The sequence below is a fragment of the Necator americanus genome, chromosome III, assembly GCF_031761385.1.
Source record: "Necator americanus strain Aroian chromosome III, whole genome shotgun sequence".
Lineage (NCBI taxonomy): Eukaryota > Metazoa > Nematoda > Chromadorea > Rhabditida > Ancylostomatidae > Necator > Necator americanus.
In genome coordinates, this window is record NC_087373.1 from 21,125,801 (window position 1) to 21,153,515 (window position 27,715).

At 42.2% G+C, this 27,715-nt stretch overlaps 2 protein-coding genes across 4 annotated transcripts in view; one reads left to right on the top strand and one right to left on the bottom strand.

The window, feature by feature from the left end:
- Positions 1-39: 39 nt before the first annotated feature.
- RB195_010345 (uncharacterized protein) lies at positions 40-394 on the bottom strand (the record flags this gene model as incomplete). Its single annotated transcript, XM_064191304.1, has 2 exons — positions 40-147; positions 227-394. The coding sequence occupies 2 exons, from the start codon at positions 392-394 to the stop codon at positions 40-42; spliced, it is 276 nt and encodes a 91-aa protein (XP_064048887.1).
- Positions 395-16,497: 16,103 nt separating this feature from the next.
- Positions 16,498-27,715, top strand: part of RB195_010346 (uncharacterized protein) — a gene marked incomplete at both ends in the record, with an annotated part of 34,754 nt that continues 23,536 nt past the window's right edge. For all 3 annotated transcript variants that reach the window (XM_064191308.1, XM_064191305.1, XM_064191307.1), the window contains 3 exons: positions 16,498-16,735; positions 17,590-17,789; positions 27,437-27,586. In XM_064191308.1, coding sequence (XP_064048888.1) covers positions 16,498-16,735; positions 17,590-17,789; positions 27,437-27,586 — 588 coding nt within the window. The remainder of the gene's footprint in view (positions 16,736-17,589; positions 17,790-27,436; positions 27,587-27,715) is intronic.

Below are 27,715 nucleotides of genomic sequence, written 5' to 3' on the forward strand. Positions count from 1 at the left end.
GTCAGGTGAACGTTAATGTTTGAGAAAGTGATGTCCAGCTTAAAAGATTTGAAGACCAATAATTTTTGCCAGAACACAGACCGTAACACAGTGGCGCAGTCGGCTAGAGGTCCGTTGTAGCCACACGGTCGAGGGTTCGGAACTGCCCTAGAGCAAACCAAGCCTTTCATTCCTCCAGGGTCGATAAATTGGTACTAAACTCGTTTGGGAGAATAGAAACACTGACTTGATCATCGGCTGGTCCACGCAAGTCATTATACAAGCTAGTTACACGTTCGTAAACCTCAAACGATTCTGAATTGAAGTGAACATGTCGGCGCATTCCAGCGGATTGATTAACTCCAGACACTTCATCCTTTATGTAACAGTATGATTGCAGAAAATTTGTTTTCATGTATTGGAAAGACACTGCGATGTTGTAGATAAATATTGTAAGGCGGTTTCGTCTCCTTTGGATTAAGCTCTTGTTTCTGAAAGTAAATAACTAATGTCGGAGTCCTAAAACATAAGCATAAAACAAAAACATGTCTTAAAGGCTCTATGGCCATGTAAGCTAAAGTTACTAAGAGAAAAAGGAAGACAGAGCTTCCAGAAGAGCGCGGTTGTATACCAACTTAGTAATGAGAGCCTGAATAAAGGACAACAACGTATAAACTAGGAATAACGGCTGAAATGACGTGAACAGCGACTCTGAAGAAACGACGGAAACTGAAAACCACACATGGAGAGAAAACAACATAGAAGAGTTCAGAGAAGAAGCATACCTTCTCCATGTAAGCAACTTAGCAATAAGCAAGAATAAAGAACAGCAATGAATCGGAAGTAGAGACTGACTGATGTGAAGAACGACTCTGAAGAAACGAGAGAAGATAAAAATCTAAAGCCATGAAAAGAAACTCGTACCTAAACATACACCCGGCTGCGAAAGGCTCCGCCCCTTGAACCTCAAAATGGTACATCGAGTAACTACTTATTCTGTGGTATCGCAAGATCATACTTATAAAAAAAGCTAAAAGAGTGCTTTACGGTGCTTCACGAACTCTTACCATCATACGAGTATCACAATAAACCTAAATCCAAGAAAGAGAGGAAATTCCTCCGAAAATCAAATTAAGTAAGGAATGAAATTGGAACTTAGGCTTTTTGATCTTTATCATGCAGCTAACGACGATCACTGTAGGTAACTGCATAGATAACATCTTTTACCCTTCCTCTGTCCAGTTTTTTTTCTCGTTGTTCCATTTGTTCTTGCATTGATCTTCTTATTTATTATTATTACTTATTTATTATTATCACTATGAGGCCCAACGGTTAACGTAGGACTTTCTTTGTTGGGCGGATAAGGTGTTTGATACGATTAATCACGTTCGATTTCACCCCTTTCAGGCTCTGAAGAAGGCGATATTGCCGAAACGTTAGCCACGAATAAAGGCCTATAACAACCTAGTGTCCGGCTCTATTAAAGAAAACAATTATTATCACTTATTTAATTCGAATTTTCATTCTCTTTCTCGTCTACAACATCCATGTTTTGCTTTATTTGTTTTCTTTTCATTCTATTTGTTTTTAGAGGCGGACTTCTTTCAATATAAGTGAGTTCACTGCCGTTTTCATTTGATTCCCACAATATCAAGTTTGACACAGTCCTTGTACACCCACTTTTAAGCTCGCTACTGTTTTAGCTTTAGTAACAAAAGAAGAACCAAGGCTTCTTCTCTTGTTACTCTTCTCTTATGCTCTTCACGTTTCTGTCAATTTTTCCCATTACGTAATAGCATCACTAGAGCCGAAGTGCCTCAATACCTTTGATTTGACTCTAAGTTTTTTTTAAGCAGAAGTTTGAAGTTGGAAACTGATAAAATTCAGAAGCACGAATGAGTAGTCGTACATTCGCACAGGCGAAAAACGAAAATTATGTAGAACTTTAGGATTCAGTGTTCAGAAAAGTATTCACTGTCGGCTAATTTCGCACGTTTACTTCCTATGAAAAGCGCTCGGCCTCAATATGAAGAAAGCTTGTAATGTATCGGAAGTAAAGCTACATTTATGTAAAGAATGACTCTGAAGAGACGACAGAAGCTGGCTGAAAGAGAGAAGAAGAGAAAGAGAAGTGAAGAGAAAGGAAGGGAAACACATTTCTTCAATATAAACAACATAGCAATAAATTTGAAAAGGAGCAATAGTGAAGCAGGACTGTTGAGAAAAAGGGAATTGGAGAAACGACAGAAAATGTAGCAAGAACAGAACATTACACGTCCTCACAATTGCGAATAGTAAGCAGTAGAAGCCCACGCCGAAGCTGCTATGCTCCAATGTGGCCCGCCGCGACGCGGCTGCGGAAGCAAAATCTGCGACCGTACTGTATCTTAGTGCTTTGTTCATCTCTCTGCGTCAAGCTGGTGCACCGGCTGCGAAAAGCAGAAAGATGAGGTGAGGCAAGTCTCACGGCGCCAGATTCGTGATGCATGCACCGGGAAGCAGAAGGCTGAGTTGAGTCGGGTCCCATGACGCAGATTAGTGTGCTGACCCTGGAAAGCAGGAAGAGGCGGATGGATACTCCGGCGTCAAGTTGAACTGAATTGACAGAATTAATGAGGCTGATCTTATGGCAGGTGCAGCAAGAAATTGGGATCAACAAAGCTGTCAGTGTCTAGTAACGCGTAAGTAAGGAAATCGTCGAAGCTGATTAGGACTTGAACCATTACGACCGCTCGGAAGGAGTTTTACAGATGTACACCACCGCATACCTACTCCCCTCCACGTTACCCGCATCACATTTGACAGATCCTTTCTTCAGAAGTCAGGTACACGCACACAGACTGCTGTGTTAATGTTCAGCGTACAACGTGGCATAACGTGACCCCTATTTTTTTCATCGATATGAAGACTCTGGGACGATTGTACGAATAGAAATACGGAAGGCTGTACGTCTTGTACTCGTTCTCGGCCCTTCTTAAAGGCATCACCTCACGAATCTGAGGTGGTACGGATTTCAGGTAGTATACGTATACGGGATCGTAGATTATGGAGACGTGGGTGATTCCGTCCATTTCTTGCTAATTGCCGTAAAAAAACCGCCCGTAAGATGCGGCGCGTGCACAAGGCTGGCACACTCCAATGGAACTCGTTGAGAAAATTACGCCCCGGAACGATCGAAGCCGCATCTTCCAGACCGTTTTTTTTATGGCAATTGGGAAGAAATGGACGGGATCACCCTTCTCCGCATAATCTACGACTCCGTATAGGTATGATCCACCTGAAACCCCTAAAACCGTAGGGATTGCCTTTAAAGTCTCTGCAACACTTGGAAGCAGTTTTTTGCGATATAGTCTTATCAACGAAAGCCTTCTTTCTGCAACATCTTCAACGTATCCGTGGCGGAATATTCACTTCGCAAACGAAATTTTATTCAAATTTTTTGCTTAACTAAATCAGACCTGGCAAGATTCGAAAAGGCCACCTTTGTATGTTTAGAAAAACACGTGTAGCTCCGCGGCAATTCAATATATTCACATGAAACTGTGCATAAGATGTCACACAGACAGAGCTACCAACCCACAAAGAAACAATTTCATGATTTTTTGCACCCACGAAGTTAAAAATAAGAATTAATCTCTTCTTTGGATCCCAGCAGTAGGGTGTTATAATTTCTGTTTTTTTTTCAGTTTTTTCTTTCAGTAATGAAGATCTATTTGAATGTACAGATTTGTGAAGAACTCGCAGTTACCGAAAATTTCATACTCATTTTTATTTTATCGCCACTGTCGTTGGATATTTGCATGATGCATTGATAGTCAGAATCCGAAAACAACTTCACTAACAAACACTGCTGAAGAGTACTAGATATTTTCTTTTATGGGCAGGGAATGTTTCGAATTGATCACTGCTCTCTAGCTTCTGTCCTACAGATATGTTGTCTTCCTCAATTCTTGTACATATAGATATGCAATCGCGCTAAACCTCCCTGTTGCCTTTCCTTCAATGCCCTGCCATCAATTTATACACGTCTGTGTCAGTCATGTGGTCTGTAATAGTTGAACCATCTGAACAACCATTCGTAGCCATGAGGTTATCGCGCCAAATTTCAAAAATTCCTAGTAGCGAGTAGGGTAACATGCTGTTCTTGGAAGTATTCTTGTATGTTATTATGCAGTGAACGACTAGAAGCGTGAAGTGCAAGGCGTCAATCAAAATATTGAGCTGCTGCAAAGCTAAACGTGTTTTTCTAAACATACAAAGGTTTTCGAATCTTGCTAGGTCTGATTTAGTAAAGCAGAAAATTTGAATAAAATTTCGTTTGCGAAGTGAATATTCTGCCGCGGATACGTTGAGGATGCTGCAGAAAGAAGGCTTTCGTTGATAAGACTATATCGCAAAAAAATGCTTCCAAGTGTTGCAGAGACTTTAAAGGCAACACCCTACGAATCTGTGGTTTTAGGGGTTTCAGGTGGATCATGCCTATACGGGGTCGTAGATTATGGGGAGGAGGGTGATTCCGTCCATTTCTTCCTAATTGCCGTAAAAAATGGCCTGGAAGATGCGGCTTCGACCGTTCCGGGACGTAATTTCCTCAACGAGTTCTATTGGAGCGTGCCAGCCTTGTACACGCGCCGCATCTTCCGGGTCGTGCACGTTTACTAAAACAGTTAACCTGAGGAACTGTCGAGGTGGAAGAGGTTCATCTTTATAAGTTGGATTTAGTATCAACATGGCAAGTGGAGGAAAACCTGAAATGAATGAAGGAAAAACAGAAATTCTGGACAAAACAAGAAAAACTTCTGTCAATCCATTTAAAAGTGACGATTTTGTGAAAGTGACGACGTAGAGGTATAGCATCAGGGTATTGACATCGTTTACCATGTGTGGACCGCTAATTAGGAGCTTTCTATGGGTATTGTTTTTCCAAAATAACGTCAAGAAGACCACTTGACGTAATTATTGATTTATTTTGCTTGAAAGCTTTAGATTTTCAGAAGTATCTAAAGCTTGTACTTCTTCCTGCAAAATAAGTTTGGTGAATCAATACTTCCATTGCTATTATTTTGGAATCTAATAGAAATAAGGTGAGGCAAGCTTGGCTAATTTTCATCTAAAGTTTTTACCGTAGTTTCCTTCCTTGTAAAAGGGGAACGAATCTTTCTTCTTTTCGTTGTTTCTTGAAAACACGTCAAAATATTTTTGCGAGTTTCACTTTCGGAGTTTTTTTGACGTCCAGAAAATGACTATACCCGGATTAGCGTTCATTTTTCTTGCATAATAAGTCTTTCCATCTGCTTCCCATGTTTGAACTAATTCTCTCTTCTGACAGAAAATTTCCGAACAGTCTCGGTAAGATTGTAGCTCTATAACCTTGTAATCTAGAAGTGGAATTTTTGTGATTAATTTCCTCAAAATAGAAAGGGGAAGAGGATGTTCTCGCCCATCTCTGAGCATGCGAAAAAAACCCCTTCATTCAAAAAATATCGGCAATGAAACGGGTGAAAACGAAACTTCTGACCTCTCGGTGGGTGTCCTCTACGTGGGGACGGAAAGCGGGAAAAGGTGCAAAACAAATAAGAGGAGAATGAACTTGAACAGAATCATATGTGTTTCTTTACTAGTACTTGTTCTGCGAATAGGCGCGGATGAACATTTAGAACGCACCAATGACTTTCAAGATTCTCTTCCGGGTTTCTAGCAAATCAAACAAAAACAACAACTTTAAAAAGTTAGTTTCTATGCGGTGACAATACGTGAATCGCAACACCGGTCAGTCTAACTGGTTTGCTTCCGCTATAAAATCCCTATAGTGTTGCTTGGAAAATTTTTAAACATTGGTACTAACTGCAAGGACATGTGCACAGATAAGTTCCTGCGAGAAGATTATTTGAATTTCAACTAGCAACTATTTCAAACTCACATAATTGGAAACGCACTGAGAACAAGTCAATATGCGATGCTCAAAATCCGCGAAATCTCTGTCGGAACAGTTTTTTGTCACTATTGGTATTACAGTTTTGAATTTCTTTTCCTATATATCCTTAAGGCAATTGACTGATTTGAGAAGAAATCAATTTTCGCTGTAGGACTTATTAATTCACATGTTCCATCATTTCTAGTTTCCCTCCAAATTTTTGGCTGTTAAGATTCGCTCTCTTGAAATAAACAGCAAGTTCGTGCGATCTATTCAGTAATCCCTGCGTGTTCAAAGTCTACGAGATAAGCAGAGATGCAACTGTCATTGTAAGAACTAATGATGCGAACCTCTAAGAGTTTCAATGGACTGCTGTTTTGAGTGTAGCTCAGCAGTAAGCGCTTTTCAAGAATCCAAAAGGAGCTCTGAGAACATAAAAAAATCGGCTTTTTTATAAGATTTTTGAAAGGGTCCTGTGAACTATTTCGTTCTATTTCGCCTAGAATTGGAGGTTTATGACTTGCTGTGTTGAAGCAAGATGCAGTTGATCACTTCCATGTGCAAATAAATAAGAGATGAGTGTTTCAGAAACGTGCTGACAATACACTTCTATAGAAGACGTAAGCCAAAGCCAGTCCGGCAGTTCATTCTTGACGCATGTGTTTTTTTTTTTGTACCAAGTCCATGAAGATTTCTTTGCTTCCTGACTAAAGTTGGTACCAAGCAGAAGTAATGATGTGATGTTAGTTCACACCCTCATATCCAAAATTGTTTTCGGAAACAAAGACCGCGAGACATTACTCGTTGCTACTTTTTGCACCTCGAAAACTCTGTCAGACATTTCTGAGTTCTGCCTCCTTGGCTTCCTTGCAGTGTAGAAACGTATTTCATTCTTATTTCTTTTTTAATTCTTTATTTCCATTTCTCCTGATCGGTATCTTCCTGTACATTCTCTCAAAGCTGCTCAGAAAGCATGAAATAAATATTCTCGCTAACGAAGTTCAATAGATATTAAAACTCTATACCTTTTAGAGATATGGGCGGGTGTAGTGTAAAAGTTGCTGGCCCCGCAAGTCATTGTATAGGCCATATACACGTTCCTAAATCTCGAACGATTCTGAATTGTAGTGAACGTGAGGGCACATCCCAAGCGGATTGATTAACGGCAGATGCTTTATCCTTCATCTTTGCCTTTTGGAAGTGTCATAATTTTGGGAAAATCCTCACGAAATTCAGCTTGTTCTCTGCATTGGATTTCATCTGGCGTCCTAGATATCAGCGTAGAGACGATAATAATGAACTTTTTGTGTAAGTATTATATATGTAGCATATAGTATATGTATTATGGGCAGCAAGCATGTCTGACGGTAGCTCGAAAATGCTTCGGTCACCTCCTTTATAGATAACGGCAGAAAAAAACAGCTCTTTCTCTGGTCTGGAACCTTTTCTGAAGTTAGAACGTCATGCGCGCCTCAGGAACTACATGAATATCACGGCAGCTAGTTCGTGGAAAGTCTGCTAATATAACCCTCGGACTCGGGCATTGTGTCACGTTTCATGCCCTCGATCGCAGCTCGTAATGCCGAAGGGAGAATCCTGTGTGGATCTTCTTAATGAGATGGACGGTTGTGCTTGATATAGGAGTATGACAAACGAAAAAGTGTGAGTAGGGCTCCCTGGTGGTCTCGTCCATCTCACGACGAGGAGAGATGCGAGGCTTTTAACGGAATATTATATTTGCAAGGGACGCTGCGACACGTCTTTCAGCCTAGTACTCCTTCTTCCAAGCAATTGCTCGGTGGCTTTCGAAATTTGATTCAAGTTTTTTTTGTGGCACGTTCAGCACAGGCTTGAGGAGCACCAGGTCCACGTGTGGGTAGTTGGGAGTTCTTGAGTATACAACAGTATACAACAGTACAGTATCATGTGCGGCTTCCTTCTTTCTTTATTACCGATAGCAGATGTTCTTTACTGTCCTTTGACTAAGTCGTATTTTCGAGTCGATGGAAGCGGTGATCAGAACCAATACAAAAAGATGGCACTACCGAGACGTCAACTAGACACCACCTCCGGTTGACGAGTGTTCGGTCGACTTCCGCATGAGTCACGCCATTGGGCGATCCTCATATTCATTGGTGAGGAATTTTTCGTGAAGAAAAAATCCTACGAAAAGAGGAGTGGCGGACATCAGCCCAACCAGACGCCATTTTCATTCCGGTCTCCTAGTCCAAATTTTCAATCGAGCATACCGTCGTTCATCTGATGTACGTCGCTTCTTCTTCTTCTTCTGACCCTGCAAACAGGGTACTGAGGCACTGCGTATACTGGAGCGGCAGGAAGACTTTTCCCCTTATTAAGCAGCGCTGCATTGGCGAACTTAGCTTTCGCCACAGGTCACCGTCAACGTATATGAAATGGCGTTCCATTTTGCGACCTTCTAAGGCTGTGGGAAATCTTGGCAGTGGTTTACTTCTAGCTACGTTTCCTATTCCGAGATGTCCGAAATGTCGGAGAAGTCGAACTCTAGTTCAGCTTGGGAAACTCCGCCAGAATACGTATCTCCGCTGCACATCGCAGTTTGACGCTCAGAATCACCTCCACGATACTATGAGGCGCTAAACCCTTGTTTTGGATGGGTATGACTCAATCAGAAACCATGACGTCTGGTGAAGAATTCATTCGTTGAATGATGTTTGAGGTGCATTCGCTTTAACGCGATATGAAAACACCTGAACATTAGCATACACTGCCCTCACTTTCCATATGCACTTTATATTTGGTACTTTCGACTCTTCTGTGTATTAGAATTTAGGCGAGCGTCGATACATTTCATGTATTGTTCTTACGATAAGTACGAGGAGAACAAATAACCCTTTATTCCAGCCTAGCTGCCCGATATGATTGGATTGAGTTACAGGACCTTTTTTCCTTCAATGATATCTCGCTGCACTACCGTTCCCTTTGCGAGACAAGGATTTGAAGTAATCCATCCACCACGTGAGGCTTTTGTGCATGAGCAAATTGCTGTCGGATTGCATCAATTCAATCCACAGTCATATCTATCAGATCTCGTCCATTCTGTTGGATAAACTACACTGGATGCCGTCCAAGTTTAAATTTCCACGCAACAGTTGGCAAATTTAAAAACCAATCATCACCAAGCAATCAATTTTTGACGCTGTTCCTGAGGTAAGAAACGTTTTGTAGCGGTCATGATAAGGGTCATCGACACCGTAATATGGACATAACACAGAAATGAAGAAGAAAGAAGAGGAGAAGGTCATCGTCAATATTTGTCGTCGTCGGCGGCGATGAAGAGAATACTGGAACCCATGAGACGTTGTTGCTGGAAAGAGGGACAAGAATAGTCGACGAACACGGTAACGTCGATATGAAGTGGAGAAATAGCGTCGCCCGGTGGTGGACCTCGTGGTGAAAGAATAGCTTGGGGTTCCGCGTTGATACAATTTTTTTCTTTTTGATGAGCATATTTGGAAATAGATTTAGCCTATTCCATCTTCTTGTTAATGTAATGTATGGAAGGAAGAATTTTCTTGTAAATGTAATGTGATTTATAGAAGCTCCATATAGAAAACGAACTTCGTCTTTGCGTTCCTCAGCCTATCAGTATATTTAATAGTTTGCATTAAAGACAGCATACCAGAAAATCGACAATGTTGGGACACTGCGAATGTTGAGTTTGGGTTGTAGATTACAAGTAGGAGCTAGGTTCCGCTCAATTTTTCTTGATTGCCCTAAAAAACGGTGTAAGAACCACCCTAAATATTACGTATGGTACGTTAGAACGCGGCAGCTCAGCACACGCTTCGCTTCCCTCAGCGGCTAGCATTCACCGGCCCTACTTGAATAAATTGCTAAGGAGACCTTACTGATTGTTGACCGCTCGCTCGTGGGTGCGGTGTGTGCACATGTGTGGCGCGTTCTAATGTACCTCATAGGAAACAATGTCGTTTCTTAGGGCATTGTCCAGGACGAATAGGGAGCATCAAGAGTGGCCATGCTCGTAACCAGGGTCAAGCGTATAGTTGGGAAAAATCCGTCCTAAAAACGACCCCCCCTCCCCTCGTATAGCTGCCCGCACAGCAATCAAAACTTGGGTATAATAAAAAAATTTAAAAAAAACAAATAAATGCCCGGTAAATAAATTAAAACAATACGATGTAATAAACAAATATTAAATTATTTTAAAAAATAGTGATGCTACAAGTAAAACAAAACACATATTGTAATGCAGCGATATTGATGGAATAAATAATAACTAGAAATTATATGTTCAAGATGCCGCGTGACGTGTGCCAGATGGAAGAAGATCAAGAAAAATAAAAGTTTTAAACAATAAACAAAAGTTCGATCCCCGTCGGAACCATTGTTTTTGTAAAGCGAAGAAACAGCTGGAAAAGAAAGAGAACACCTTTTAAAACAATTTTCTCACTATTTCCAACTATTAATAAACAATTTTACTCATCGACAATGGAAATGAACGGATGAGAGTTCGATCCCCGCCGGAATCTAGATTTTTGCAGAACCGAAAAAAAAATCACTGAGAAGGATATTTCACCGGCAATTTTTTGAAATTGTGTTTAGAACACTGTTTGCCACATACAATTGTCATATAGAGGTTATTTTAGCGATTAAAACCAGGTTTTAATTGGAAATTACTGCTGGACAGATCGGATTTTGTTACCTTGAAATAAACATGAATAACTCACTAACAAAGAAACATAAGAAGATAAAGCTGGCTGCGTTGTGTAGAGGAAGATTTGCGCTATAAAAAAGTTAAAAAATCTTTTGCAGGGACTCTCTGGTTTTTTTGAAACCTAGTTGAGAAAAAGTTGAGAAATTTGACATTTTTCTCAACTTTTTCTCAACTAGCTTTTTTAGAGACGAAAACTACCTATAAAAAAGTAAAAGCAAATTGTGATAGCAAAAATCTTCCTCTACAACATACTTCAAACCGAATTCGTTTTTATAAACAATGAGCAGAGTTATGGAACTTTGTTTGAAGTCACACAGATTTTGACGCGTTGCCGAAAATCTGAGATTTCGCTCTTTTTCCCGTTGCGAGGATACGGTAGCGCCGTTGAAAAATTCGACTTCATATTTGGATAGAGCATCAAGTAAAACCCTTGACTGCAAATTTTGTTCTCTGTAGGTGTTCTGATTCTCTCAAAAGCTAGTTGAGAAAAACTCGGAAATTTGAGGCAAAAATTGGGATTTTTCTCAACTAGGTTTCAAAAAGGCTAGGAAAGCTAGAGCCACCAAACTTCGTAGAAATATAGAAGAAATCTCTCTCTCTACAGGTCGCAGCCAGCTTTATTGCAGAAAATTCACTTTTAGCGTAGATATTCAGAAAGTCGTGGAGCCTACTTTGTACTAATTTTAACCCTAATTGCGCCTGTAGATGTCTTTTTTTCGCTCAATAGCAGCATCAGAATTGCTTTTTCGACTAAGTTTTGAAAGTAAGAAGTTCGTCACTGTAGGATGAGAAATCTGCTCTCTAAATTCTTTTACGCCAAGTGCAAAAAAGCACGTTGTCAGGGATTGATCCCTGATCGTCTCAACGAAAACAGCGCGGCATCTCGGTGAGCCATCCAACCTTTGTAAATCACCAGCACCAGCCATATTTTAACAGAGCATGTGATGGCCAATTAAGAGATGTCCTTATCGAAGTCTTTGTAATGGCGCATAAATAAGTCTGCACTACACTCACCAACTTAAGCCAGCGTACTTGCTTTTCATTGCAGCTATGCTTCTACTTTTACTTAGTGCTCTTACACTTCTGTTAGCTTCTGAAGATCTCGTTTGTCATCCGTTCCTAAGCGAATTTTCGGCGCTGCGTTCCCGTACAACTGCAGATCTTCAATATATTGAATTGGCTGTGACGAAGAGTGCCAAAGCACTGTGCAAGCTATGAAGATTGCCTTTTATGGTACTCAATACGAAGTCACCTCTGGCTAGTTTCATTTCTTTCATATAAATTAGTAACAGACAATTTTGTTGTGTAGACTGTAATTTTGTAATTTTGTTTTGTAGAACTGTAATTTTGTAGTGCTTAGACTTGATGGGTTTGATAAGAAGTCGATTTTTTGAAAGAACAAAAACTTTCAGGTAGTTAATTGCATTTAAAATAATAGGTTTCCTATTTTATCACATCACAACATTATCACTTTATTTATTATGCATCACATTTATTCAAGATTTCAATTGTTTTGGTTTGTGCCACCGAAGCGACTCCGACGTCATCAAGCATCAGTTAGAGCAGCAAAAAATGCTATATCGTCCATTTTCAAGATTGGCTCAAAAAGCGCAGTAGTTTCATTACAAGAATTATGAAAAATAAATTTTTTAAAAATCATTTTTTGGTTTGTGTACCCTCTTTTTATCCTAACTTTTTATGCTACAATAGTCTTCCTCAACTGCAACCGCGAGTCTTCTTCAATCGTTTATTCGAATATTAAAAAAAATATTTATTCTATTTCATTCACTTTAAAATTAAACAGAACTCAAGTACTGAATATGCATCATTGACGTTTTTTCTTCTTTGAGACAACTCTTCCATTTTTTAGTCGCAGATATCGGGACCTGAAAAAAAGCCTTAGAATACGTTTCAGTTGTGAATATCTTCTGATATGCGATAAAAACATGCCATTCACTGCTGATCATCCTTCAAGTTTCAGCACTACTTCTGAAAAGAAGCAGTTTTCACTCCTGTTTTTCTGCTGAATGTCGCATACCTAAATTACACTTCATTTTGTACACCTTAATATGTGTTTGTTTGAAAACGACAACCCCGTCTCCATTTTCTCTTTGCTCCTTTCATTTTTTCTGATTTTCCGACTACCCCTCTTACGACCCCCTGTTGAGAAATTCTCAACACACGCTTGACCCTGCTCGTAACCTAGGACACGTGCTCCACATTGTCCCACAGAGGCCTTAACATCGTCTATTTTTTTATCCCGTCTTTACTTCAATGGTGCCCGCGGAACTCACTGAATATCGCTAAGCGCAATCCAGAGGTGCAGCTTTCTGCAAGACACGTTAACTAATTCGCTTGAGTGGAAAGTGCGTAGCAGTATCCCAATGCAATACAAAACTTTTTCTAACTCAACAACTTCCACGCAGTTTGTATCGTAGCGACCAAATTTTGCCGTCATACATATCTTGGGTTTCCTGACTGCTGAAGCGTAAAGTTAAGAAAAGACGGGGTACAAAGTTGGTAGTTCCGAGAAAAGGACCCGAAAAAAGACATTAGGGACTTTCTGTACGCGTTTGCACAATTGCGAGTAAGGATACGTCACATGCTTTTTCTGAATGAACTGTTATGGCTTACGGATCGGTCAAAATAATCATCCACATTCCTTAGGAAGAGCAGAAAGTGAAGGAATGGAAGAAGATGATGGAAGCCGTCAATTCTACCTATTGTTATTGTTATTGTTCTACCTACTCGTTATTGTATTCTGCATTTTGCACGAGCATTTCTTAATTAATCTGTTACTAGTGGAAATGGTGCTGACACAAGGAAGAAAAGCAATTTTCAAAGAAAAGTATCTTCCTTGAGAGAGGTAGGGTAGAAATTCAGTATGATTTATTGGTAGTTCTCAGTGGAGGGCGTTCTTTAGAGAGGAGAAGGAAAAAACTTTGCTCGTACAATGCACACGTAGAAGAACTTCAAACCAACTTCGACTTATGGTAGCTGTGTACACTTGTCGTTTTACTTTACATTTTAGATAAAAAGATGAAGCTGCGGAAACAGTAAATACACTAAGGTCGCTGAGCTAGCAACAATCTAAATTTGTGTACTTTTTGTAATTTGTGTACTAGTTTCCAGAGCGGTAAGATCACTCGGTTCCTTTCAACAAAGCTCGACGGAATAAGCGGTTCCCTTAAAAGGACATAATCTCGTATTCGCTTGCCCTCCGTTGTTTTTTCGCATTGCTTCTCATGTCGTTTTGCATTCTAGGAGACTACTCTGTGTGACTGCAAAAACAAAGTGAAATTTAAATGCACGTAAGTGTATCCATTACTATGGGGAAGTGCTGCAAACAGATTCTTGCGAAAAAGATTACGTAGCTTTCCACAAATAGGCTACAATTGTTTTCATGCTTCTGACTACATTCTCCAGATGAAGTCGGTTCAAGATTGCAGCGATATGCATTAAAATGCTTCTCAGGGTCCACATACGAGCAGTCCGGAGGACGCTGGCATTGTTCGTCACAGCGACTGATCCCATTGTGTGCATCATGTTGTTCGGACTTCTTCTACTTCACTAATTAATAATTCTGGTGTAGCGCAAGAGTTGCGCTTGCCAATCAAAGGGTGACGAATTTGTTCCCCCCACGCTCTCTGCAGTGTCAATTTAATGGTTTAGCGGAATATTATAAAGTGATCGTCGAGGGAATATTTGTTCCCTAGGACTACGACGATGTTAAGTTAAGAGTTGTTTTTCGCAATGTCACCAGTACTGCCATGATTTCCGACAAACAGCTCGGTAACGATGAGAGAAAATGATAACTTAGATACTTCCGGAAAACTCTTCTTCCCGCCCTAGTTGTTCAAATGAACATCTTTTCCTCCGATCTCAGAGCTGTTCTCATTTATTCTCATTTTTTTTCATCCTATGGCGCCGATGATGTCAACGCTTTGCAAAAACTGTGCTTTCAAGAATCTTCTCATTACTAAGTTCCGCCCCCGTATTTCTTGTAAAAGTTGTTCTGACGACTACCTTAATAAGATCTTATCACGAAACTGACCGGATTGCAATCTATACAATGTGTAGAGCATTCCAAAAGATGGCCTGTTGGTTCACATCTAACGAAACTTTCCTAACATGCTTGGATCTGAGAAATGCACATGTCAGATCTAAATAAATGGGAACAAGAGCTCCCCTTTCTTAAAAACGTGAAGTTGCAGTAGATCTGGAAGGAGCGCAAGTACAAAACGCTTGAAGACAGCATTCGAGGAGATTTTCTATGCTGGATTCTTTCCACCATTACCTAGTGTTCCGAGCGCAGTTTTCGCGAATGCGAATCCCTTCTCCCTCCCCTAACAAATCTGTAAATCACTGGGATGAGTAACATTGAATTCCATGTTTTCCCTCGGATAGTACTATTTCCATACTATTTCCCAAGCTCCTCTATGTGATCAGCGAATCAAACATAGAAATCTCCTCCGAACGCTGCCCTTAGGGTTAGTTCACAGCCGTGTTCTGTCGCGAATTTAATTACGGTATGATCATGCATGAAAACACTTTGTTCATCTTTCACAAAGGTGCAACAGTGCTAGTTTCCTGTCGTTTGGCAACAAGAACGATTTTTAATGAAAAACATTGCAGATCTACTTTTTCCAGTGTGAGCTCTCGAAGCTACGCTAAAAAAATGGAAGCTTTCAAGAAATACAAGTTGAACTTACAGAACATGTAGAGTCTGCACAAATCAAAAAAAATGAATATAGGTTAAATAACACGGTTTTTAAGGTGTTAATTTTCTTTTACTAAGGAGCAAGTTATCTCTTCTTCTTCATTCAAATATATTTAATATATTTTAGATGAAATAAACATGAAATGAAATCGGAGAGATGATGTCTTCTAGAAGTTCACGCATGAACCGGTGAGATTATCGCCAGTGAATCGCGTCATCCGAGAACATCGAGTTCGTCATCATTTCGGATTCGCAAACACAAATGCAAAATGGTCCCATTCGACCTATTCGATGATCGCTACGAATGATTTCCTTCATGTAATTGTCGCTTTTTGTCCTTCCTTGAGCGCGTGTGTGATTGATAGAAGAGTTTTTTTCAGCAATAAAACAAACTAATTGACGACTAACTGCGACGTGCGCCGATAAGCCAGCTCTTTCTACTCGGAAAATGCCTCACTTTGTCTTGCAACAGCAGAAACTTCTTGCCCTTAATGATTTTCCAGGCAGCACTGCCTGCGGATCGATTAGATACCTCTATGAAGAACCATAGAGGATGAGGTTGCGAAGATTCGCTGCTATTAACGTCTCCATTTTTTCGACCTACATCCTCGTAATACGCCACTTATTTACTCTGGATTAATGCAGCGTATGTGCACGGATTGAAGCGATAAGCGCAGTTAATCCAGTGAAGCGTGTCCCCACAAACAAAGGATAAACAAAAAGTTGCCACAAATTTCTGTCTGAGCACGTAGCAAATGGGTGACAAATGTTTGTGCGGATGTTGAAGCTGTGCAGATGTGGAGTCTGTCTTTCGAAACGTTAGCGTCCGAAATCAAAGTGCGCAAGTGACAACTGCCGTCAACTGAGCGTATTCGGCCGCTGACCGCTGATAGCTTCATATTTGTTTTCGAATCGGCACATACGTCGAGACATCCCGCAAATCTCCCCCAGACTCCAGCGCTCCCCAGAGGTGGATCTGCCTCTTCATCTTTTTACCGAAGTCAATTACTCAAGTTCGTTTATGAAGACCATTCGTCGTGGTGGACACATGTGTTTTTACACCGCATCAGAGAGCAGCGAAAGTGCACGCAACCAGTGGAGACGCAGTGCCTGCTGGCGGGAGGGTGGTCGCGAGTGGGCGGGGTGACAGCGGCGGTCAGTCGTCGGATGGGTTTCGCATCCGACTGGCTGGAGGCGGCGTTCGGACGCTGGACGCAACGCAGCGCGGCGGCACGAGGCGCCACACGGCGCCTGCTCTGTGTTCACGGTTTCGGCGCCTTTGTCCGCGCACTTGCCCATGCGCCCGACCTTATTGCCGCCAAGTGTGCGCTGCTGGCACTTGCGACAGTTATAGTCCACGTATTCATACTGCTACGGCCACAACATATTCGATGGGCTCAAGTCTGTATGTTTTGATGTGATTTCGAGGACTTTTTTCTTTTCAACCCAGTTTTTCTTCTGGTCTCGGGGAAGTTTTGTTGCAAGCTGCGAGTCACACCAGGGAACTCGTTTGAACTTTCGGTGAGGAAACAGAGGCGAACGACCTCGAAAGCCGCTAGGAATAGCATTATTGCTTTCTTTTTCGTCCCATTCGTAGTTGGAGAAATACACTGCGCCGAAGAAAGAGCTTTTCAAAAAGCCAGATTCAGCGCTACTCTTCTCTGGGAAAACATTCTTTTTCACGTAATCTCGTTCTTTTTCCGCTGCTCAGACCACTGATACACTCAGCTGTTAATCACTGTACACGAGCATAATGCGCTCGTTTTCGGTCACTGCGCATGCACTTTCTATCTTCGATTCTTTTCGGTTCGTTGTAGTGTTCTTTTTTTTGTGCTGAAAAGCGCCACTAACCTTGTGATAGGGAACAAATTCGCTTCTAAAGTTTTGGAACGTTCAGCTGCTAGTGAGGAGGATTAAATTCAGGGGTTGTGGGGCCGACGAAGTTGACAGGCGACGTCTCCCCGTTGTTTCCTTATTTGCTTTGTCCACTACTTCGTGTTAACCGCAACTGTTTCCACAGAGAAAATTGTCAGCATGATACGGATGAATTGGCAGTAATGCCGGTGCTAGTTTTCCTACCACAATTTCTCGTTTCTTCTCTCTTATTGTCTTCAAATCTCCATTTGCCCTAAACCCCATTAAGAGGCAAATATCATCTGGCGAAGAAACGACATAACCACTCACAGCACCCCACAGCTACTGCTATTTCTTTCTAATTCATGTCAGATTTCCTCTACAGAGAAGTAGTTCAACATTCAGGCACGGTACTTCTGCTAGTTGTCGACTGTGTTGCGTGCAAACCTGGCCACGACGCATTGTTCCCGGGAATTCTAGCTATATTCGCTATCTACACACTACTCACACTACCATTTTACGTGGTTCTTGGTGGGACCGTCATATTGTCGGTGATACAAACATGCAATTTTGTGCTATTTGTAACGCCGCTCAGGACAAATGAGGTTCGTTCGACGTTCTTTTTCCGTCCGTACTTGTTTTTGTTTGTATTTCTATCGATTCTAACCTCGTGTCATTTTTCTTTTTCTGCTTTATGCGAGATCTCGTCCTTTCCACATTCTTATTCAGCTCTTTAATGAGGTTTGATTAGTTCCCTTTTTACTTCGCCGTTCGACGTTTTTTGTCCACTACTTCGTGTTAACCGCAACTGTTTCCACAGACGTTTTTTGGTTCATGGTGGCTTATTTACTAAGTACAATGCATATTTTGCACACATGACCAGTTCTGACCTCTTCACTATTTTTGCCTCTACCTCTCTCCTCTCCTACTTCTTGTTGTTTCCTTATTCCCCGTTGAGCGCTAATTGGTGCCCTATTCAAGAGGTTGTAATTTGCCGAAAGCACTGTGAACCACACATGTCGACCAGAAGTGTTTGCTCGAAATATGCTTTTTTTTCTTCTGGTGTATTTGTTGAATGTTTTTTGAATCCAAACAAGGACTCGCTCTTGAATCCTTCGAGAACAGCTCACCTCCTTCTTTTGGTTGTAGCGCGAGTTTTCTCTTGCCTAAATCACTTCTCCTTTTCTACACCTCCGATACTTCATACAGACCTCTTTGTTCTTGTGAGGAAAAGTTTGTCTGTTTCTCAGCAAAACAGTGGAGCTATGCCTGATCAGGAGCAAATTGCCGCTTATTTTCCTTTCTCGTCTCTCGTCTCCTTGGGATGTTGAAATGGTGAAAAGGTGCCAATTTTGGGTTGTCTCTGCGTAGTTTGCCATTTCTCGTTTTGTCCACCCAGAAAAGTTTTTCATGTTAGCAACGAATCTCATTTCTTCATTCCAGGAGCTTCATAGGACTTTCAGTAGCTTAACTTTTTTTCTTTTTAGAATAATCCTTCGGCTGTTTTTCGCTCCCCCTAAAGACCTATCCTTTGTTTGGTGATGAATAGCTTATTCTCATTACATCCTGCATCTAGATACCTACTAGCGCTGGACCTAGAAGTTTGCAGGTGCTTCAGTCTCCACCCGTATCACTTTATCAAATTCTTTAGTAGAAGGCTGTAAAGGGATCATTTCCTGGGGAGACACTGTCTGCTCCAACGCCGTGCTGTTGTCAAATAAGCTTAAGACAGTGGATTAGCGTTCGGCACTGAAATAACGCAGTAATGTTGTTTAGACGAGTTTTTCTATTGGTTAAGGTGGAAATCTCACTCAGCGCTTCGATCGCTCCGTGGAAGTGTTCCATTACCGTGTAATCGTATGCTGCACAGCTTGCCGACAAGCCTTTACAACGCCGATGTTGGCCAACGATTTGTTGGTCGGTCTCGTATTTCCACTCTCGAGTTGGACGAGGTGTTCAGCTCTCTAGCGTCCCTCTTAAAATCTTTCAACTGGAACGTCCAACGAACGCTGTTCCCAGCTCTTCTGTCGTGAAATGTAGGTGTAATGTAGTAAATTATGTCCCTTAGGGCAGTGGGATAACAAACCATGGGTAGCGCTGAGAGCATGGGAACTATTACGAGTAGAACTTAAATTCAGAAATAGCCCAGAATGGATACGTGGGAAAATGTATAGCAGTTTAATATGATTGTAATACATTTATAAGCAAATATATCGCATGTGATGGTTCCGTTTTCTCGACTTTTATTTTCTCGGAAAATTTTTTTCTGCTTTTGTGTGGGCATGTGGTTCGTAGATGGGTTAAAACACTCAAGTATCACTTTTATGCGATCTGTACCCCTGTTCTTCCGTGATATCGCAAGTGGTGCCGCTGGCCTTTTCCGGCGTTTGGCTCACATATTCATCGAACTCTGTAGTTTCCATCGATACCATCGATTTTCATTAGCGAAATGAAGGGAAAGACGTCAACTGAAAACTTCCTATGCTTCTAATTTGAACGCTTCACAACGCTGCGCATTGACCTTCACCAATTTACGGACAAACGAGGAACTTAGTGTAAAAATGAAGTATGTTGTGCATCCGAGCCGTGAGTCGAAGCTATTAGTTACGCAGCGCAGAACTCTTCACAGTTGCTGTTCGTCTCCAGGAATAGAAGAAAATTCTTTGTCGCTTCAGCGACGCTTGCGTATGTATTTTGTGGGCATTGTTGCAGCATTTCCCCAGTGCATTCAGCTTCAGACGCTTTAATTGAGTTTTTCTCTTGCGCTGCCCACCCTTCCTAAAGAGGGCTCATTGTCGTCACTAATCCGCAAAAATCCCTCTTAATCGATTTTAAATGCACATCACTTTTTTCGCCTCTAGCTGACTGAGCGGATGACGAATAGTTTAACATTGCAAACGTTTCTATTCATCGTCTTTTTACAACATAATAAGCGCACTTGCGGCGACCGAACAATGGTTGGTCAGTACTTTGGACGAGCTTCTGAGCTCTAAATACTCTCAGCCCGACTCGCCACCCTTACAGCTCCCAAAGTTTCTTCTCAAAAGCACTATGCACTGTTTAGCAGCGATGTACGGTCTTCTTGCGTCCACACTTACTATTCATAGTTTTCCCATGGCGCACTTTCACACGCATCAGTTTCAGCAAAAACGTATTCGCAGCGCTAGAAGATGAAGCGACCTCGGTGCATCCGGCCGCTCATTAAAACTCGCTGCTTTTCGGAAATGCTCGACTAATGAAGGCATGGAAAGACCATCAAGTCCGTGGACGCAAGAAGACCGTAATGATAATGACCGTAATGACGCAAGATTAATGAAAGTGGACCGTTGCTTTCTTACCATGTAATAGTTGTTGCATAAAACGGAAGAGCTATCCTTATCCACGTCGACAGTGCATCATCAGTAAATAGAAAATAAAACATCAGTAAAATGTTCAGAGATTGTAGCTGCTGCTGTTTTTCTTTTCTTGCTCGCAAGTCTCAAGTGCTTGTGTCCTGCTGTTCTCAACCGCTCGAATTGAGCAGCAGTCTAGGATGACTTACTGCGAAATCCACCATCAGAACTGCAGCTCTGGTGGCTGCTGCTAGTCTGTCACATTGTAATGCGCTGGCGTAGCGGACTCGTGAAAGTTTCCACGCGACCAGGCTCCTTTCTGAGGATCTATGACCTTTTTTTGTAATCAGAAAAGTCGACATCTTTCTGTGTTAGATGTACTTACTGTTTTCCTGCTGCTCTTAATGCGAATCGCTCAACCCATGATTTGAGTATTAGCGACTAATTTACTGGCGGTTAATTGGGAGCTATACTAATAGATTCGATTCAATTATGTTACACATGATCACAGCCGATAATAATAGTTCCCGTTACGACGAGGGCATTGTGATCGGCTACGGACGCGTTAGGATCACCAGCGCGGCATCGATCGAGGCAAGGTCAGCGTTGCATGCGACCTGTGACAACCGTGAGTACGAGTAAAGTAGCGACCGGGAGAGAGAGGGTTGCCGATCCATAGGATGAGGTCCCGAGGTTGGGCGGGTCATCCAGAACGTGCGACAACGACGATTCCCTGAAATTGATTCCTCCCCCTCAAGCCTTTATCGTCTTCCCTAGGATTTCACAGTGTGGCTAACTTAGGCCTGGGTCCGAGTCCAAAGGTCGAAGGCGAATCTCGGCAGAGGCCAATTACAGCTCCTTCAAATCCGTACTATTAAGTGTTTGGTATAGAGAAAGAAGTGCATTTGAATTTCATCGCCTACGCGAGATCCTTTCTCACCTTCAAGTACTCTCACAGGTTCCCCCACAATTTTCGTTGTGATGCACTCGAATACTTGAAGAGGTTTTTTCTCAGCATATTGAGCAGAACCCCACTCTTTTATGCCCTTTTCTACACTCTCTCCCTTGGTCCTTTTTTGCTACCCCACACTCACTTCAAACCTAAGGTCGCCCACAATTGTAGCTTGTTAAAATCGTTTCAAAGCTGGAGCGCTGTACACAAAGGCGGTTTTTGTGGTGACAAATGTCGAAGTGATGTTTCGTTAGTGACCTCCCGATCGACAGCTAGTTCCGAGTCTTACGCTGTGGCCGTAATGTTTCAGCACTGTGGCATCTCAGTTGAATGAAGATTCAACAACGTTTTTTCTTGGGGAGAGAAAAAAATAAAGAAGGCCTTTTGCACTGTTGAAGACCAAGTCACACTTAGGTTGTCAGGCAGTATTTCATTTTCCATCCACCCCACCACTATTTCTGCGTTATTATGTCGGTAAACAATGGCAGACCAGCAAAGCAGAGAGAAAAAAAAATGCAAAAAACTGAAATGTGATTTAAAGTAGTATTAGCACACTCCCTTCTGTCTAGCCTTCTCTGAACAGAAGTGAGTGAAACAAGGTGCCGTAGGGAAAAAGAAACATCTTCAATCAGCTGCAAATGTGAGTGTTAAAAGAATGAAGTTGTGAAGAAAAGACAGGCATTTTAAAGGCATCACCCCACGAATCTGAGGTGGTGCAGATTTCAGATGGAGTATCCGTATACAGGATGGGAGACTACGGAGAGGGGGGTGATTCCGTCCATTTCTTCCTAATTGCCGTAAAAAAACGGCTCGGAAGGTACGGCTTCGTTCGTTTTGGCGCACCATTTTGTACAAGAGGTTCGATTGGAGCGCGCCAGTCTTGTGCGGCGCCGCATCTTCCGAGCCGTTTTTTACGGCAATTAGCAAGAAATGGACGGAATCTACCTCCTGTCCATAATCTACTATCCCGTATACGAATACTCCACCTGAAAGCCGTACCACCTCAGATTCGTGGGGTGATGCCTTTAACTAATACAGAAACGAAATGTTTCAAGGAACCTCTGACAAATTCGCTAGCGCCGCAAACTCATAGTTTTTCCTCAAGTTAAAAAACAGCTGAAAGGAAAAAAATACGCTCAAGCTACAAAAGAAAACATGTGGTTTTCTATGAGATATACGGTAAATCGCTTCTCTGCTGCCAGCCTTCTCGACAACACTCTCTTGTTTGCAGCAGAAAATGCCTTCTGACTATGAAATGCTTTCTTGGTTGAGGATTTGAACTTTCTGGACACGAGTCGAATTTGCGCATTCTGCTTAGTCCTTCTTCGTGGGATCATTGTGCAGTCTCAGTTACCTTTTAAGTCGATCTATAAGCGTAGCAATTCTTTTTCTCCCGAGCAAAGCGCAGGTTGGTGGGAATTGAGTGCTCACGCATGTCGAGTCCTGTATCGTCCGAGCGGATAACGAGAAACCCGTCCTCGCCCAATGCCTCATTCCTTATCAGCTAGCGAAGGGTCGCGACCACACCGCCCAGCGAACCGGCTATCTGTCTTCTTGTAGTAGCTGTCGCCAGTCTACTAAGTTCATCAATCATAGTGTCACCGACACATATCGATCGATCACCGACTTACGACCAGCTCGTTTGGTTGACCGCATCCGCCCCAGATGTACAGCCGCAAAAACTCCACTAAGAAACTGATCTACGAGCCTCGGCTGTGGACAAATTATTTCGTTTTCACGATTGTGCTGCAAACGGGAATGCAAAGGCTGTTGTCGGAAGGAACGAAGCAGACAGCAGACATTTGAGAAAGAAAAGTGACTTGGACTTGGGCCTCGGGTTCAATACCATTTTTGTCTGTTCTTCCGAGCGGAAGTATTCCTGGTTATAACACGTATGTGTCGGGATTTTTTTATTGCAACTTTTGCAAATTTTATTGTTACTGGGAATAAACTCCTAGCAAACGTCGACAACCTTCTACGGGCCTTTTTTTGCTTCAGATTTTTTTTCATTTTCCACTGAAACAAGCCATTGTCAGAAAAGTCGCGTGTTATATTGTAACGAGAAATGAGAATACATTGAGAAATTTTCCCCACACATTTCTTTTTAGGAGAATTAGGCACAAATTGGTGCCTGCACATTTTCGCTCACAGCATATCTCGATCAACAGGAAATCTGACTCTCGCATGTTTTTTTGAGGTACGCGAGGAAATGCGAACGAATTCAGTCGTTAAAAGCTGTAACTAGAGAACACTTGAACTGATGGGATATTTCAAAATGGAAACAGCGATCTTCTTGATGCGACTATGACGCACTCAGTTTCTTGGGCGACGAAGTTCGAACGTTAATGTTCCAACCATACAAACTATGAAGTTTTACCACTAATGATTAGTTGCATTTTTCATGAGGGATGTCTATCCTGAACTTGTTTATAATATCTTTCATTTAACGTGAATGAGTTATCGAGCCATCCTTGTAGTTCGCCTTACAGAGGCTAGGGATTTCTTCGATCTCACTGCGGAATAGTAAGCTGCACAATAGATTTTATAAACATATATAAAACTTGAAGAAGTAGGCATCGTGATTTATGTCTGCACTCGAAAAACTGCATTTTTCAGCACTTGCGCGAACTTTTTTTCTCCCTCGAGGTTGAAGATTCGTCGACAAACGTTTTCGATTCACTCTTGCCAAAAGTTGTTTTTGGCGTCCTGTTTGAACTTTTGTGCCACGCACTTCTCTCGTAATTCGTTCTGATATTCGGCTCGTGCTACTTCCATGCGAATGACGGTCATGAAGAAGAGAGCGGAGAACACACTTCACGGTCGAGCTTCCGCCCAACTTCCCCTGACCTTTCACGATTGAGAAATGTTCTTGTTTCTACTTAAATCACCAGTGTACCAATGATTTTGGAACCATAGTCAGGATAGAAAGAGCAGCAGACTCCCTCTCGTTTTCCGAGTAGGCATCCTAAGTGAGCTCTGTCTGAGTTTTGGCAGAGTTCACTTCTTCACCTACTGACTGACTTCTGGAGGGACTCTCAATTTTTGTGAACCATTACTACGCTTCCTCATCCAAGAATTAGGAACATTAGGAATAATTTTTTCCTTGGCTACAGCTCAAGGAAATCATTTAAAAGCTACGTTTCAACATGCCGAGATTCAAAGACAGTCGAACATGGGCAATTAGGAATAATATTTCATTTGGAAATCTTCATGTTCTTTCTTCATGTTCGCTCTGTTCCACTTATGACTGGATCCGTCCTTCGAGAAGCCCTAGGGTTTCTCCACCTGACGCATAGTCGGTGAGTAGGCGGAGGCTATTCGGCAAAGACTTACATCTCCACCGTTATTGTCATTGATTATCCATTTCTTTCACATCAGAGAAGCAAACTATCAGGCTCCAATTGCTGTCGGTACCTTGCAGTGGGGAAACAGTATTCGTAGGACGTGCGAAAAATCGTACTCTGAGCATTCTATGGAACTATTAATCCTCGGCGCAAATAATAAACCGGACTTCATCTTGTCTCTCGCGAAGTACACGCTCTATCCGCTCTCGCAGGTCTTTCAAGTAGTATTTGTGAGTCACTTCATGTCAACGAGCACTTTCTCGGCCATATTTCTCTGGTCTCCATATCGACATGACGGGAACTGGTTACCGCGACCACTTGAGAACAGCTGAGCTTTATCTGCCGTCTGGAGTTGGTCTGCTGGGTATTCAGAGGAATAGAGACTGGGTGCACGCAAACTGAGGAATGATTGTACGTTGCTACGAAACAAGTCTCGTCGTGCCGCAAGAACTTCACATTTTCGGTTGACAGTTGCCCGAGAACAGGTCCCACTACAATCCATCGAACTCAAGCTTGAATTTTTTCATTTCTCGGGTGCCCTTCTCCTTTTCAATGCGGTGGTACTGACTGGGCTCGTCAATTTTCGTACGTTTAATTGGCAGTGAGCTGGCAACGAAAGTGGCGTTCACATTGGAGTGAGTGGGGAGCCTGCGTCAATCGGGTCGAAATGGTCCGAAACCGGGCGTGGTTGCGTAGCGGCTGCGTCGAAGCGATGTGACCAGCGGCTACGACCAAATGGGGCCCTTACTCATGCAACCCGCCTCGATCACAACTCCTAACCCCATCGTGCACTCCGGATGCTGTCGCTTACGCAATTGCACTACGTCGTTTTGACCCTACTGTAATTGTACCAGTTTTCGGTGATTTTATGGTTACCGCACGAGTTTCCGTTTATCTTGGCTATGTAAACATTGGAGTAGTTTCAGCGCAGAGAAGTGCTAGAGGTTTTATCTCATTTTACTTCGATAAATAAGGCACCGAGTTAGAAGCTTGCCAAGAGTGATTTTTAGAGTAGAGATCAACCGCAGATTTGTGCATCTGTTCAAAACTACTTCGGCTGTGCTGCTGGGGAACGGTATAACACTCCAAGGTTAAGCTTTGAGTTGTCAAAAAGATATCACCTTTCAAGAAATCAAAATAAATGAATGATAGTCTTTTGACATACAAATGTAAGTAAGTTGTGCTAGAATTTTCTTGCTGAGGTTGCTTCCTTGTTTTTCTTTCTTTGCAATGCGTTAAATTTCTGACGTGTTTATCAGTTGTTCAATCGTACTGCTGCAAACCCTCGCCTCGATCACACCTGTTGCCCTGCAGTAAAATGATGGTTTACGATACTTTTTTCATCTCGAGTACGGCGTACACCACTCTGTTGAGTTTCTTCTTCTTCTTCTGCTGCTGCAGTCCGCTCCAGCTACTGATGTAGAAAGGACTATAGTGACATAGATATGTCATTCATAGACATGGTGAAGTTCGTGAGCCTCCTTGTCTTAGAAAGCTTAGAGAGTCAACAATTATGCTTAGAGATCGCTCGCTATCAGGAAAAACGCTCAGTATAACTTAGCGTCGTGCCGTATTATTTAAAGCGGCACAGGGGCACGAGCACATTCCTTTTCATTCCATCGTTTCGAGACCATTTTTGAAAGCTGGCTAGATGGGAGCTTTGCCACGATGAAGCATTTAAAAGCATCACCCCACGAATCTGGGGTGGTACGGATTTCGGGTGGAGAGTTCCTTTACGGGGTCGTAGATAATGGAGAGGAGAGTGATTCCGTCCATTTCTTCCTAATAAAAAAACGGCTCGGAAGATGCGGCGCGTGCAGAAGGCTGGCGCGCTCCAATTGAAATCGTATAAAATAGCGCTCCGGGACGCTCGAAGCCTTACCTTCCGGGCCGTTTCTTACGACAATTACGAAGAAATGGATGGAATCACCCCCTCTCCTTAATCTACGGCTCCGTGTAGGCATAACCCACATGAAACCACCACCACCCCAGATTCGTGGGGTGATGCCTTTAGCTGGAGCCGAGTTGCCTCGATCCCACATCAGTGTTTTTGCTGTCTGTTTAAACATTGAAAACATGAAGAGAGCCATTAGCCGCAGCCTCATTGAACAATATGAATTCGTTGTAGGAACGCTCAAATGAACTAGAACAGGTCACGAGGTTTCTGTGCGGTCGAGGACTCGACAGCGCCTAAAGCAACCTAAGCATTTCATCCCTTTGGAGTCGATAGACTGGTGACAGACTTATCTGAGAGGATAAGGACACTGCTTTGGTGCATAGGTTTCCTCCCTCTGGCTCTTATTTAGGTCAAATACACATTCATATAAGTTTACGATTCTGAATTGAAATTGGACTTAATCGCATTACGAAGGATTCGTTTACCAAACATTTTATTCTTTAATGCTCGAACGTACCATGCCATGTTGTTATGTTTAGTCTAGGCAAGTCTCTTGTACAAGTGTTCAAAAATACCCATTCGAAAAAAAAAAACTAAAGTTCTCGAGCTATATGGCGTTGCCTTGCTGAACAGGAATTTCTCAGGATTGAACTTCTCACTTGCACTCATCTGCTTTTCCTTTTTGCACAATTTCATTTGTTAGCATAGAATTCCAACACAATTTCAGCTTCTCGCGACCGCTGTTGTACACGTGTGGTGTCATTTCCTCGGCCTCTATCTCCATTTATCCGTCGATCGCCTCACTCGGTCTGCCTTCTTAAGCGGTCGAAATGCAGTGGAAGCTGAAAATGCGGCTGAGCACCAAAGCAATAGGCTGGTGAGTTGGAGCACGGTTCCTTCATGTCGCTACTGGGATAAGGTGTGGTACTCGCATACTTCAGTCAGTTAAAACTGTGCAGTGAATCACGTGACATCAAAGCAAAATCAGGAAATCCCCACGCCAAAT